Source organism: Podarcis liolepis (genome assembly GCF_965112155.1).
Source record: "Podarcis liolepis genome assembly, chromosome: 5".
Lineage (NCBI taxonomy): Eukaryota > Metazoa > Chordata > Lepidosauria > Squamata > Lacertidae > Podarcis > Podarcis liolepis.
The window spans coordinates 58431724-58446124 of record NC_139556.1 but is presented as its reverse complement, the minus strand read 5'-3'; the positions used below and the strand labels follow the sequence as shown (position 1 = coordinate 58446124).

The 14401-nt window shown below is 40.1% G+C and overlaps 1 protein-coding gene across 17 annotated transcripts in view; it reads right to left on the bottom strand.

Annotated features, from left to right (window-relative positions):
* Nucleotides 1-289: 289 nt before the first annotated feature.
* The window catches only part of SH3PXD2A (SH3 and PX domains 2A), a 260873-nt gene continuing 246761 nt past the window's right edge, over nucleotides 290-14401 (bottom strand). For all 17 annotated transcript variants that reach the window (XM_083505057.1, XM_083505058.1, XM_083505059.1 and 14 more), the window contains one exon: nucleotides 290-14287. In XM_083505057.1, coding sequence (XP_083361183.1) covers nucleotides 12401-14287 — 1887 coding nt within the window. In that variant the 3' untranslated portion in view covers nucleotides 290-12400. The remainder of the gene's footprint in view (nucleotides 14288-14401) is intronic.

Sequence of the window (14401 nt, the reverse complement as noted above, 5' to 3'; positions counted from 1 at the left end):
TTTTTGTGAGGATGCTGATCATTCTGTCCATAAGGGACCACTGTTGTCCTTGCAAGGAAGGACAAGATATGCTGTGCAGACAAGAAGCTACAGTAGAAAGCTGCATATTCAGCTGTTGGCAGAAATAAAGGTTTGTTGAAGCCTACACTCCAGGGACGCCAATTTTAACTGCTTTGGGGTTTCTTTTTCTTTCTTCTTCTTAAAATCATGTGGCATATAATTTTTTTATGAACTACAATACAATAATAAAATACAAACTCAACAAAAAGAAACTAAGCAACAATTGGAACACAATTAAAAAGATCAAAAACTTTATTATTTTTTCATAGGACATAGAAGAGACCATGTAAACAAATGGAAATTTAAAAAGCAACAACTTACAATTTGCAAGCATTTGAAGATAAGAGTATCCTTTACCCTTCTCCAAATGTACAATGTCTGAATCCCAAAGGTATATTGTGGGTTTTTGAAGTGCCTGATGCCCTGGGTAAGATCTTTTTAGTTTAACAGGACACTTGCATCATTGATTTAACACATACACACTCTAAACCCAACAATAATAACATAAATATAAAAATTAAAGTTCATATTATTAGCACCACCTTTGGTCCAAGCAATGAGTAAACTGGGAGATGACTGTGAGGTACAGTTAGTTATCAAGTCCTCTCTGCCTGAGACATTGAATATTATATTGTGGTTTCACATTGCAAAAACCTGGGAGTAAAACAGGCTGCAGCCTAGTCTCTCTTGGCAGTCCCTAAAACAAACATAAAAAGCCTCTGACTAATAACTAGTATGTGTCCCCATATGAGAGTGCGCTTAGAGTGGCAATATTCCTCAATTCCCTTCCAAGTGTAAGCACTGCGTAGTCCCAAGGATATCTGCTCCACAATGGCTAAGAGTGGTGAGCACAACTCTTGTTTTGTGCTGCTTCACAGGATCTGAAGAGTTGTGCCCCAACATGTTCTGGAACATAGTAAGTGATCTTAGGAGAACACATCTCCCTTTGCATGTTGCCCACATGGTGATTATAAAAAGCATCATTAGCCAAAGTGAAAACTTGAGCCTCAACTGTATATTGACAAGCTGTACACACTTGTACTGTTTTCGCTGTATAGAATCTTGCACGTCACACAGACATTTTCCTAGTCAGGGGTTCTGATTCAGCCTAATCTTAGTACAAAGGTAGACCAGATGGAATTTCAAAAAAAGGAACTGCTGTTTCCATGGTCATTCTGCTATGCCATCATCTAAGGCACACAGATTCCAACAAGACTGAAGTGAGCCCAAGGAGCCTATAGCAGTGAGAGCCATAAAATACAGGACTGTTGGGCCAAAACATGTACAAAGATTTAGTTTCTATATTTAGGAATCAGTTTATCAAGAATCATTAATAGCACATGGTTGTTGGTGGGGGGACGGGACTGAATATGGAGCTATATGCCTTAGAGTCTTTAAATCTTTTAGTCAAGTATATAGATGACAACTATTTGATCTGACAGCATTTCCCCATGAGTCCATGCAAGAATCCAGTGCAGCACTCACCTCTCAAATTCCAATGCCAAGAACTCATAAAATCTCCTTATAATACCGAGATATAAAATGTTCCACCTGGATGGATCTACATTTACATTGGTAACAACTGCAACAGTACAACACCTTCTTCCAAATCACATTTCAGAAGCTCCAGTTGCCATAACAAAGACAGACAAACCTGTAGAATTTCAGAATTTTAAGATCTCAAGAGTGGGACCATAAATCACTATCAGATGAGCTGTGATCATAAAACGACTCTGACTTTGACTACCAGGCCACCTTCTGACTGCACTGCCATCATGACTGCCACTTTACTAACCCCAGTGGGCACCAGACTGAATATTCACATACTTGGTTTCATTCTGGCAAAACCTTTTGTTTAAACAAGGTGAAACCATGATGGCCAAGAAGGTCATCAACAGTGCAACATGGCCTCAAGTTTTGAAATGAAAACTTGGAATGGCAAAAATCTAACCAGCACACAAATTCTCATTCATTATCACAGGTTACATGAAAAGGCCAACTGTTGTTCAAAATTACTTGACCAAAAAATAGATGTTTTGTTTAACTATAAGAAGGTAAATTACTGCATATAACCTTTAGTTTCCTCTTGTGAATTTGATTGCTGGGACATTCCAAAATCAGTTTAAGAGGGGACCAAGTTAGATCAAACAGGTGTCATCCTTTGTTGCGTTTGTTTTGTACAGAGACTACTAATGTGATATTTTAAAGGTTAACTGTGTTTCCCCAGTCACTATTAAAGAAATGGTGATGTGAGCTAAGGTAATTTCACCATAGTTGTTCTCTGCTGTGAGATGATTTAAGCAAAACTAAAACTTGCCCCAAATGATTTTTGTGAATGTGGCCAACATCCTTTTGCAGAAACCATTTTACTATGCAAACAGATTTACCGGAATATTCTTCCTATAAACTCAATGTCATCTTTGATAATGAGCACAATAACAGTAAAATGCAACAGCTAGTTTTGTTTATTTTTGGTTTTTTTCTATTCCATATTTGAGATCCACTAAAGGTCACATGCAACTTTTAACAATAGTGGTCATCTAGGGGTGGACTAAACACCCCCCCCCCATATTTTGTTAACAGTACTTAACATTCAACTATTTGAAAAGCTTAGCTAGAGGAAAAATAAATGGACAAGGACTACCCAAATCTATCATAGGACTCTTTATCTTTTCTTTCTCCAAAGTTTGATTCCCTCCTGGATTCTTTCTTATAACAAATCCAACCACAAAAAAGATTCAATCTTCAACTTGCTCTCCCAACAGTAACCAATCCAACTTCAATAATAATAATAATAAACCTTCTGAAAAAACAAGCCAAACAAAACCAAAAGCAAACTCCGCTCCCCATCTCTATCACACAGCCCAAGAACCAACCACACATCCTACATCATCTCCTCACCAACATACTCTCTCAGACTTTTGACAATTACCGTACATTCACCTTTATGTTAAATAACCATTTCAAGAGGGTCATTGAAAGAACAATACTCAATATCAACTACTTGGAAGATTGGTAACAATCACAAGGCATTCAAATTCTGCTTCACTGTCCTGACTGTTTCTTGCAAAAAGGAAACCTTAATCCTTTTTATTGATTACTCTTTTTTTAGATTTCAGGCAAAACAGTAATTTGCTGCCTGCTTTTGGTTTTCTGTACAAGTCTCTAAATTTCAAACTCATAAACAACTCTCCAGTTAACTTTTTGCATAGTAAAAGGCTGCAGTTAGAACTTGTTGCACAAAATCCCCAATAAAGTTCTGGCTCAAAAGGTGTAGGTGAAGCTTTGCCAAACCAAAAATGCTGAGATGGCAAGTTTTAAAATGCTGCAAAAATGAGATCACCAGCTGGCTCCATCTTTCATTTCTCATCAACAATTGGCTGTTTAAGTGAAGTAGAGCCACTTGGATTAAAGCCAGCTTAAAAACACAACTTGGCTATGCTGTCATGCCAGCTCCAGTCATTTCATGAACCTCTAGACTACTTGATATAGAAAACATTACTGCTTCGGATTACGAACTTCAGGATACAGATTCATATATAGCAATAAGTGAATCTGAACTTTTGGCAATAATGGGAGACACAGATGAAACACAGAGCAGTGATGTATGTTCATGCACTAAAACACAAAAAGCACCCAGAATGTCAGACCAGGCATAAATATATATATATATATGTTCCTAATTTTTTTTTTAAAAATGGAGATCCAATCTATTCCTCCTCAGTCATAATCCAGTTACCTCTTTTGACTGTTACCAAAAGATTATAGCCTCCCCGGCCCAGCCAATTTGGTTTAATAGCAAACAGGAGTCTCAGCACAGGACAATAGTGGCTGTTATGTTGCACAAGGAAAATGTGTTAAAACGACAGTGTGAAACTTTCAGTCAATTTGGTTTTAAAGAAAGGGGAAATTGCACTCATCAACCATCTAAAATACTGCTGTGTGGGGCCAGCCCACCCTGTAAACCTAGACTGAAAGGGACCCACTTTTACTTGGTCATGTTGAGCCTAAGAGATCTTATCACAACTTAGGAGGAGAAAACCCTGAAAACAGAAACCTGATTCCAAATAGGAGTCTTACTCAAAGCAGGCTTGCAATACCTTCCAGGATACAAACCCCACCAGACACCACCACTTCCACTTTAACATGCACACATGCATACTCAAGCACTCACCATTATTATTATTATTTAAAAAAAAACCCTTTAAAAAAGTAAAAGAGGGATCTCTTAAATTGTTATTCCAGAAGGCTCTATACAGTGCTGTGGAGACTTGAGCAACAGCAATTGAAGGGCTGGCTCAGGGAGCTCCAATTACTGACCTCCAAGGATGCTGGGCAAGGTCACATGTACAGTACTTGATTCAAATATCACAAAAATCAAAATTAAAAATAACAACAACCTGTGAACAGATATGGTAAAGGAATTGACCGAGACACTAACAGGAACCTTGAAGCAAGGACATAAAGCCCATGAGATCACTTTAGGACCTGATGAGTTTTCCGTGTATTTGTCAATGATCTCTACACATCTACAAAAAAATAAAAATTAAAAAATACCCACATCCTTAAAAAAGCACATATTTACAAAAAAAAAAAAACCACAAAAAACCAACTTCAGCTCTCCCAATCCGTACCTGCTAAATGCTTAGTTTATGTACAGTACCCCTGATTTAGCTGCAAACGTGTATGCCTCAAAAAGTCTCAAAAAGGAGGCTTGGATTATGGCAGATGGATTATGACTATTTAGCAGCAAAAATCCAGTTGTGATTTAAAATGTATTACAGTCAGCAGTGTAGTTCTTCCTGCCAACTTTGTGTGTGCACGCACAGAGTTCAAATTTCATGAAACTAAACACTGAGACAAGAACCAGGGTCTCCTGATGCCAATTGCAAATTTATGTTGCTCTTCTGGACTCAGTTGCTTTTTTCTTTTAAGAACACTGGAGGTATAAAAATACCAAATAATGCTCCTGCACAAGATCCACTGGGATCTGGGAGTAAGTCCCATAGAACACAATAAGGCTTCACTCCAAATAGGCATATATAGGAATGTGCCATGGGCATAGCCAAGGGGGGCAGGGAGGGGCAGCTGCCCCCCATAACCAATAAAATTCAATAAAAATACATAGCAAACGGAGGTTCTGCCCCCCCCTAACAAAAAGCCTGGCCATGCCCATGGAATGCGCTGAAAGAGCATTTTATTTTCATGAACATTTAAGCAATATTGCTTTGGAACTGCCTCGTCGTGAGTTCAAAGGCTTGAGTACTTGAGTACAAGTGCCCAGCACAAAGATGAAGAGCCTGATTTTGGGCTGCTAAAGATAGGAACCTTTCCTGTTCTTATCAGTGGAAAGAGATACAGCAGGCCATGCACCAACAAGCAGATCTTTTCCTGCAAATGGCCTGATTCTGAAAGGCATGGAACACTAAGGGATCATGAGGTAGAGACTGATTTGACATGCTGTGCTTCAAGCATATAATTAATCCTCATGTTGTCTCATGAGTGATTTCCCCCCCTCAACACATCTATTCCAAGCTCCAGCATGTATTCCATGCTAACTAAAACCACCCAGCGGCACAATCCTATACGGAAGTAAGCCCCACTGACTTGCATGGGACTTCCTCCTAGGTGAGAAAGCAGCCTTAAGTGAACAAACTGAATTTTGTAAGGAAGAAAAAATGAGTATTAGAAAGAAAAAGGTTGTTGAACAGTCACTAACACACAAACAAGTCACACTTCAATTCAAGTGTGATGCACTTGTGTAACCACTACTGCACTCAGCCACCACAGTAAATTCACACTTACAATCCATTTATACCAGAAATTTTCTGCTGCCTCCTCTCTTTTTCTCAATGGTTCCCTTCCTCTCATTCCTCATTTCCCCCCCAAGAGTGCATGACTGGATAATAACAAGACTTTAAAAAATCACACTGTGCGTTCCACCTTTAAGTCCTGGATGAGGGGCCTGTTTAATCTCTTTCAATATTGCACATATCCTCCAACTGGATTTTATCTTGAAAATGCAAAAAAAAAAAAAAGGGGGGGGACGTAACCCAAAAACCAAAACCCAACAACACACACATACACATGAGAAAAATGTAAATGAACAAACTAGCTAATGAGATCTAAACTTAAATACTAACATTTCTATTCTGTAAATGCTAGTAGTATGAAAATAATGAATGATTAACCCAGATTCCCTTCGGTTTCTCATAAATGATAGAAAGCACGTTAACACATTTCTAAACAGAGAAAAGCAATGAGTATAATTTTACAATAAAATATGCCACACTAATATTTGAAAGTAGTTTAAACAAACAATTCTATAATGCCTTCGTCAAAATGTTCAGTGTTGCTACTGAAAGAAACTTTTTTGGAAATTGCTCATCATCAGAGACAAATGCAGATGTTGCTACTGCATTGTAAACTTGAAACACAAATGCACTTGTTCGCCTACCTCAGAATCTAGTCCTGAATTAGCCAGTCTGTAATGTTCCTTGCCAGTTACCTGTATAAATGAGCATTTTAAAGAAGTCCCACCCAAATTATTTTATATTCAATTGGGGCTGTGACCCTAAGCAACACTTGTATTGGAGTCAATGGGACTTAATTCCCTGTCGATGTGTTAAGGAGTAAGTGCTATTTTTTTCCCGCACAGAGGGGCTGTTTTGACAAGGACTTCAGGCACTGGAAAGTTGGGCCAGAATCCAAAAAGGGTTTGAAGCTAGTTCCATGGAACTTTACGTCCATGGTTTCCTTCAGCAGCACCCCTCCCCATATCAGCCCAATGCTACACAGCAAAACATTCAGAAATATGGGACTTTCATAAGCAGTGATATGGCTGGGAGTGGTGTGGTGGGCTGCAGCTGTAGTCAAATTCTTGGCTGGTAAAAGCCCCTCACATGAGTCCAGGTGGCTCCAAATTGATATTTTGATATAGGTTAACCAGGCATTCAAATTTTCCACGAGGCCTAGTTCTCAAGAAACAGCCAGGTGGTAAACCTTTATCTGAACTGAACCACTTCAGACTGCAGATAGGGAAAGATCTGATTGAAAGACTTGCCTCAGAAAAACAAAACAGAACAAGAACAAAAAGAAAAGAAGAATTCCTGCATAAAGAAAACAAAATGTTAAGGAAATGACTTCAAGGCTACACCTTACCTGGCCTATGCAGGTAAGTTTGTGGATGTGGTGGATCATTCAAGCATGGAAGAATCCATGGCAGACACAGGTTTGCTACCTCATCAGCTTTTTGAGAAATAAACTTAAGTCTCAGCTTGAAAGAAATTGCAATAGGCAACAGGTATATGCAGGAAGAGTCAAAGAGAAATAGTGTTCACTAGAATTAAAGAACAAAACAGGAAGAGTATCTTTTCAGGCATTATATAAAACCGCAATAACGAACTCAGAAGTGCTCATTATTATTAAAGTTGCAGTATACAGCAGAACAAAAAAGTTTCAAATTTTTGGTTTTTTTGTTTTCAAAAAAGAAGATTGGTTGTTGTTTTTTAACTTTTGCTATCTCAATCATTCCCATTTCACATATTTTTTTTATTTGGAAAGCATGGATGACCAAGGTAATCTCAAATAATGAGGAAAATAACTAGAAAGCCACTCCTCCTTCCACAAGAGGGCACTCCGACTTCAAAATATTTTATTCAGTAGCTCCCTGGAGAATTAAAAAAGTGAATTAGTTAACTCTGAAAGTACAATTATTATTAAATTGCAACTTGATTTTTGATTAGTTTTTAGAAGTACAAAATACTTTTCCCCACCAAAATGCTGCAGGTATTTTACAACCATTTGAATGGGACTATAGTGTTTGCGCAGTGAGATCATGAAGACTTGTCACAAGTAATTGTGAATAGGCCTGGTGCTGCATTTAATTTTCCAGTTCTGAAAAAGTTTCCTAGATATGACCTATCAGCTAAAGTGGGAAACATTAATTGCATACCAGTAACAGTGAAACTGACTAAAGGTGCTTTCTAGTGTCCTTTATTCCACCCCATACATCATGAAATCGTCTCAAAGCTTGTCCAACACGTGTGCATGCACAAGCTATATCTTGTGTGCACAAGCACACAAATATATTTGTGTGTGTGTTGCAGAAAGCACAACATCAGGAACAGCAAGTAGATGCAAAGCTGAGAGCAGCTCAGAAGTTAACTTTGCTACTTGCTCAGAACCTCATCACCATAATCACATAAAGGATATTATAATATTGACTACTGGACCGCCTCTGTTGGGCAACTGAGTATTGCTTTCTTTTTTTATGCACAATAGATCCTACTCCTCAAGTATTTGTATACATCTTTCAGTAATTGTTGATGAGCAAACTGATCTCATAAATAGGAGACCTCTGCAAGAAAACAGGGCTTACAGATGCCATGCCTGCTCTGTATCATATTGATAGCAAATAGATATTGTTTTGGTGAGTAGCAGTTTCCCTTACTGAAAGAATAGTAGACAAGCCACATGCTTGATATGCAGCAAGAAAGGCGTATGTCTTCAGGAGAACTTTGCAAAAGCATATTTAGAACAATTTAGCAGACAGCGATCTTCTGCACATAGGACTGGAGAATGGTCAACAGTCATCCATTAAGCGCTGGGTGCTAGCAGAATATATTGAAGACATCTAGGGAATCTGGTGGTGGGATGGGAGATTGTTCAATTACTACTTCAGATCAGCTCCTCACATTTACTCAGGGCTGCATACGTTTAAGGAATATAACTAGCTGATCCACTGCTCTCCAAATCTGAAATTTATGTCCCTTTTCCTTAGCAGAACGTTGACACTTGCTAACTGAATCTACTGTATTTTGAGAGTCCAATGGCTCAATGTAGAAAAGTTGGGAGCTGCACATTTAGCTTTCCCTGGAGATGATGGCATCTTTAGAACAAAACTGTATAGTACAATTTTTAAATAATCATAAATTATTTTAATAAATAGGTGAACTTTTTAAAAAATGACAATTTATACTGCACCTTTAAATAATGCACTTGGTTTTTTCTGCATTTTGGTTTAAATTGTTAAAGTGCATTAATTCAAAAATAATGAACCACTTCCTTATCATTATTGTTAAAAAATAAATCATAAACATTAATATGAGTTGCTAAATCACTACTATTAGTACTGCAATCTAGCAGATTACTTTATGGTTTTGCTCTATTTAATACTGTCCAGCAGAAGAACATAATACTTCTATTTATAATCTCACAGCAGCTCTGGCAGTTCTTTTAACAATGGCTGCTAAGGTTTCAGCAGACTTTTAAAACGAAGAGAAACTTCTAAGAGGCAGAGCTGCTAGGCCTTAGGAAGAAAAGCTCAGGAAAAACACCGACACCTTTTACTTTGCAGTGTAGATCATGACCTTCTCCCCATGGGCTCTTCCACTGAGCGGATCACAGGCCTCTCCATTCCTTCCTGCTTCACACAAGCCAACCCTTCTTCCATGCTTATTTATCCAATATAAAGCAATAGTATGGAAGGTGGTGGCAGCCAAACTTTAATGGTGTCTCAACAGATCAAACTGAAAGGACAATTGGCACATGAGCTGCAGAAATCAACCCCTCCCCCAACATTTCTCATAGATTCCAGACGCGTAACACCATATTTTTGTTTAAAGAGAAAGAGAGATGAATCAAGTGATAATTATGTAATGTTTCCCAAAGACCAAACATCTCCCCATTATATATTTGATTTTGAATCCTTTGGAAGAAATGTATCCATTCAGTTCGTTCAAATCTTCCCATTCTTTTATCTTTCACCTAGTGGAAGGCATGAAGTGTTGCTGGAAGATGAAAGAGTTATTTATATTATTTATTCTTGCACAGTAACACAAACACAGCTGGTTTTCTTCTCGACACACAAAATGCTGGGCCTCAGGACAGAGACATCAAACTCTCATCTGAGAGCCGGTATTCTTAAGCAAAGGCCTTCCGGTGTTTCCTTTTTTACAATTATAAAGTTTATTTAAGGGCTGGTGTTTGAGGCCACGGGGAGGGGGATACACTTTGCACCCAAGCCTTTTCTCCCAGTGGCTTTTCATTTTTTCCATGCTCTCCCACAAATGTTCTATCTTTGAAGTTTCATGATTATAAATATCAATGGTGGGGAGTGGAAACAGAAATGAAGAGACTGCCCATGTGTGCAGGTGAGCAGTGCTTGAACAGGTACATTCTCCACTCAACAGTGTTCTCATTCAATTGCTTTGCAGGTTTTGAAAGTATCAGGTGCTTCTCTTCCAACACAAAGTAATGTTCAAGTGAATACAACAGAAGAGTGATTCCTACTGCTTGCTCTTAAAAAGGGGGAAATAAGAAGTTTAGGACAGAGATGGTTCAAAAATAAAAATCATCCCACAAATATACAAATTAAAAACAATTGTGCAGACAGTAAAATGCATGGCTTTTTTCTCTCTTCCCTGCCCCAACTTTGTAAACACAGATGCTTCTCTGCTGGCTGAGAATGGGCATTCATATCTGGAAACAACACTTAAATACAAACTGTATGGGTCTCCTTGCTTTGTTTTTATTTGAGGCATTGCCACATGCAATTTGTTACTTCCAGTATTCTCGATCTTAAGCACTGTGAGCGTTCTGACATGCATGAACAATTCCTGCACTGGCACTGTCAGACTCATTTCCACATGAGGATGACTCTGACCATGTACAATGAGGATGCACACGGGGTATCGCCCCTCTATCAATGGAGGGCATGCAGAAGAGCATGGACACGTAGAAGCTCCATGTTTACATATGGACACTCCTGCACCTCAAGTAGCACCTGAATTGGCTGTGATGCAGTGGCTTCAAGGTATCCCTTACTCCTTACAGAAAAATAACTACTTACTCTCTTCTACTGGCAAGGAAATGTTTTTACATCATGCACAATAGAGAGATCCAATCCCTGTGAACATGAATAAATTATTTCCTTCATAGGTAATAATGGAAAGCCCCTGCAAAACAAAGGCCCATTATGTGGAAGCAAATCCCCTCCACTCAGGGCCAACTCACCTACTTTGGCAGGTGGAGCCATGCAGATGGCTCTGGAGAAGCCATCACCACTGTGTTACATGACTCATTGGCCTGGTTTTCAAGCCACAGGAGGCCACTGTGCGGCCACAAGAGCTGAAGCCTTATGGGGCTCTGGGATGGGAGCAGAGTGCATGCACAGCTTAAGGAGCTGTGCAGAAGCACTGGTGGAAGCAAGCCTGGTAATTCTGACCTGGGCAAAATGAAGAGGAAGGGAAGAGTTCTTGAGAAATCCCTTTCCGTCTAGCAAAGGCTTATGGACGGCCAAGGAGCCAAACCCATGATGGTCCATGAGCCAGCAAATGGGGCTCTGTGGAACAGCAGATTCCCCTTTTAAGCTACAGACAACTGATATTCCCTGCATTCAGATGAAACTTTGCTGCTTCATAGTCCAATATGAGGCTCTGGATAGCAAAGTATGTGACAAACCCCTTCAAAGTACTTTCAGTATTGGTTGTTCAGAAGAACCTCAAAATAAAACATTAAATTTTGAGACCAATAAGTTTGCACAAGAGGTGTGTTGCAAACACATAATTTTTAGTGTGCATACAAACACCTAGGAACCACATTAAAGTTTGACTACACATCTAATTCCAATAATAATAGTAAAAAAAACTTGACCCCTTCTCCCCAAACAGTTGACACAGAGATCACCACAGGACAGAAGCATGACCAATGCCATTGGGGGAAACTGACAATATGCACTTAATGTCAGGTACTAGCAAAGCACAGTGAAAAAGCTCCAAGTCTTCAATCTGGAGACAAGAATGTGATAGCAGAGGGCCAACACTGGATTTCTTGAGTTTCCCCACTTGCTCTGCTGACTTAAAGATATCTTGCTGGTGGTGGAGACTCATCCACAGCTTGGAAACACTTTTGCACACTCCATGTGGAAGAAATGAACAAGCTGATTTTTTTAACATGTCCAGGTTGGCACCAAAGTCCCCACCATTCGCAAGTGGATGCACAGGTCCAAACTATACTGTGAAAGGCACACATTTGGTTTCCTTTTATGACAACCAGGATGGTGGAATAGTGAACCACGTTGCACTCAAAATTATGAAAGTCTTCACCAAAACAGAAAGAGAATGCCATTAGTTCCAGCTGCCTTTTTCCTTGATATTTGCTGAACAAGCCAATTCCTTCAAACACCCTCAAAGACGACAGACTTGCTGGTCATAGCAAAGGTCAGATCAACAGTCCCTTGTATATTAGATAGAATAAAAAGGGAATAAAATCATTGTATTTTCCCCCTTCCTTCCGTATGTACACAGTATAAAAGTATAAATAATGGAATTTAAAGACTCTAATTCTTTTTCTCCAAATAATTCGAGGGCACCCAGCCTTTAAAAGGTTTTCCTCCATCCATGATCTGACAGTACCACCAACCATTTGGGTTCCTTTCCAGGACCTCCATGCAGACACCTTCCTGAAATCCAGCAGTTTCTTCGTCCCCCTCATAATCTGCAATGGAGATGTAGATATCCTTAAGGTTATTGTGAATGAACTGGGATTTTTCAATGGGCTTGGGCCTGACTGTGGACACTGGGATTCCATTGCGCTCAGAAGATACGTAGGAACTTGTCTCAGACCCCTCAGAACCCAGCCGATCAGTGTGCTTTGTCTTAGAATCACTAGTCTGAGATTGGGCAGCATTGAAAGAAGAGTTGCGGCGTACTGCCCTCAGGTGGTCTGTGGCAGTAAGAGACTCATTCCTACGCAGGGAACAAGGCAAGTTATTATCCTTGGGTGGTGGGGAGACAAACACTGACTGTGGCCTCACTGCTAGTTGCCTAACCCCATTCCGCAATTTGACAGACCCAGATGTTTTAGAAAAGCCACCAGGTGGTTTGCTGGGAATGGGAGGTGTTGCTCTCTTGCTCTGGTTGATGGTGTTGAGTGCTTGGACCTTCTTCTCTATCTTCTCCAAGCTGTTGGATTTGTTTTCATTCCTTCTGTTCTTGGCCATTGAGATGTTAGCCTCATTCGAAGTGGTTTCCCGTTGCTGGCTATCAGACAGTACCAGATAGTGAGAAGGAGCCCAGCCTTCTGTGTCTCCATATCTCAAATACCACCACCCACTTGTTTGCTTTTCCAGAACTTCCACTGTTATCCCTGCTGGGAAGCTGATCTCAGAATCTTGAACTTTCTGGTAAGAATCAGTAGTTACATAGATACATTTTGAGGAGTTGTTTTCATTCTCTGCCTTGTTTGGCTGGCTGGAGTAGAATATGGCATGGGAATGAGTGGGAATGAGATCTGCAGAGCTTCTTCTGAATGACTCTTCTGGGTTTCCAGAAGCTGTCCGAGGTGGACTTTCAGACTCTTCACTTCTTGAACCTTTAAGTCCGCCTCTCAGCTGTCCAGTTGGTCTCAGCTGGTGACGTAAAGTGCTGATGTCCATCCTTTCTTGGCTTTGGGAGTCTGCTTTGTTCAGGAAAGGTTTTGGTCTCACCATTGGTTTTGCCCTGCTAGACACTGCCTCCCCAGTATCCCTCTTTAGGCCAGTTTTTGGCATGCTACTTAAACCAACGTCTGAAGCGGACCTTGGCTTTGTCTCCTCATTCCGGGGGTAGTGTGGCTTCCCAAGGTTTGGCTGAATGCTCTTGTCGCTTTTGGGCTTCAGGAGGGAAGACTTGGGAGAAACAGAACACGGAGAATTTCTTTGGATCAGAGACAGTGATGAACTTCTTTGAGAATCAGAGTCCCCACTAGATTCTTTGCTTGACAGAGCATCTTCTATGTATGGCCTGAAGCCTTCATTTTCATAGATGGTCTCCTCTTCATGTGCTACATCTTCAGATGACTCTCCAACTCGGAATTTTGCCCTTTGGAGGGATGACACAGGGGAAGGCTTGAGTAGATGGAACATGCCTCTTTCCAAGCTGCCATCTTCCCCTTGGCTCAGCTCAGACTCAGAGTCAGCACCAAAGGCAGGCACATCATACTCTGGCTCCTCATACTTTTGCTTGTCCTGGGCATCTCCTGAAGATATGGTTCCAGCAACTGTTCCTTCTTCGGAGTCTTTTGATTTATTGGGAGGCGCTGGGGGAGGAACTTTGGGTCTGGTCAAAGTACTTGTTCGCCTGTTTAAATTTGGCTTTTTCCTTTTGTCAATGTATGATGCTGGAGCCCAGCCTTCCTTTTCACCAATCTGCACATACCACCATCCACCAGAATTCTTGTCGATAACCTAGAGAGGGATTAACATAGAGATTAGTTTGGGAGGAAAAGGACAAAACTATAGCACATTATTTTTTATCTATGCTACCGTCACATTTCTGCCTAAGGTTGAGCAGCTACCCAT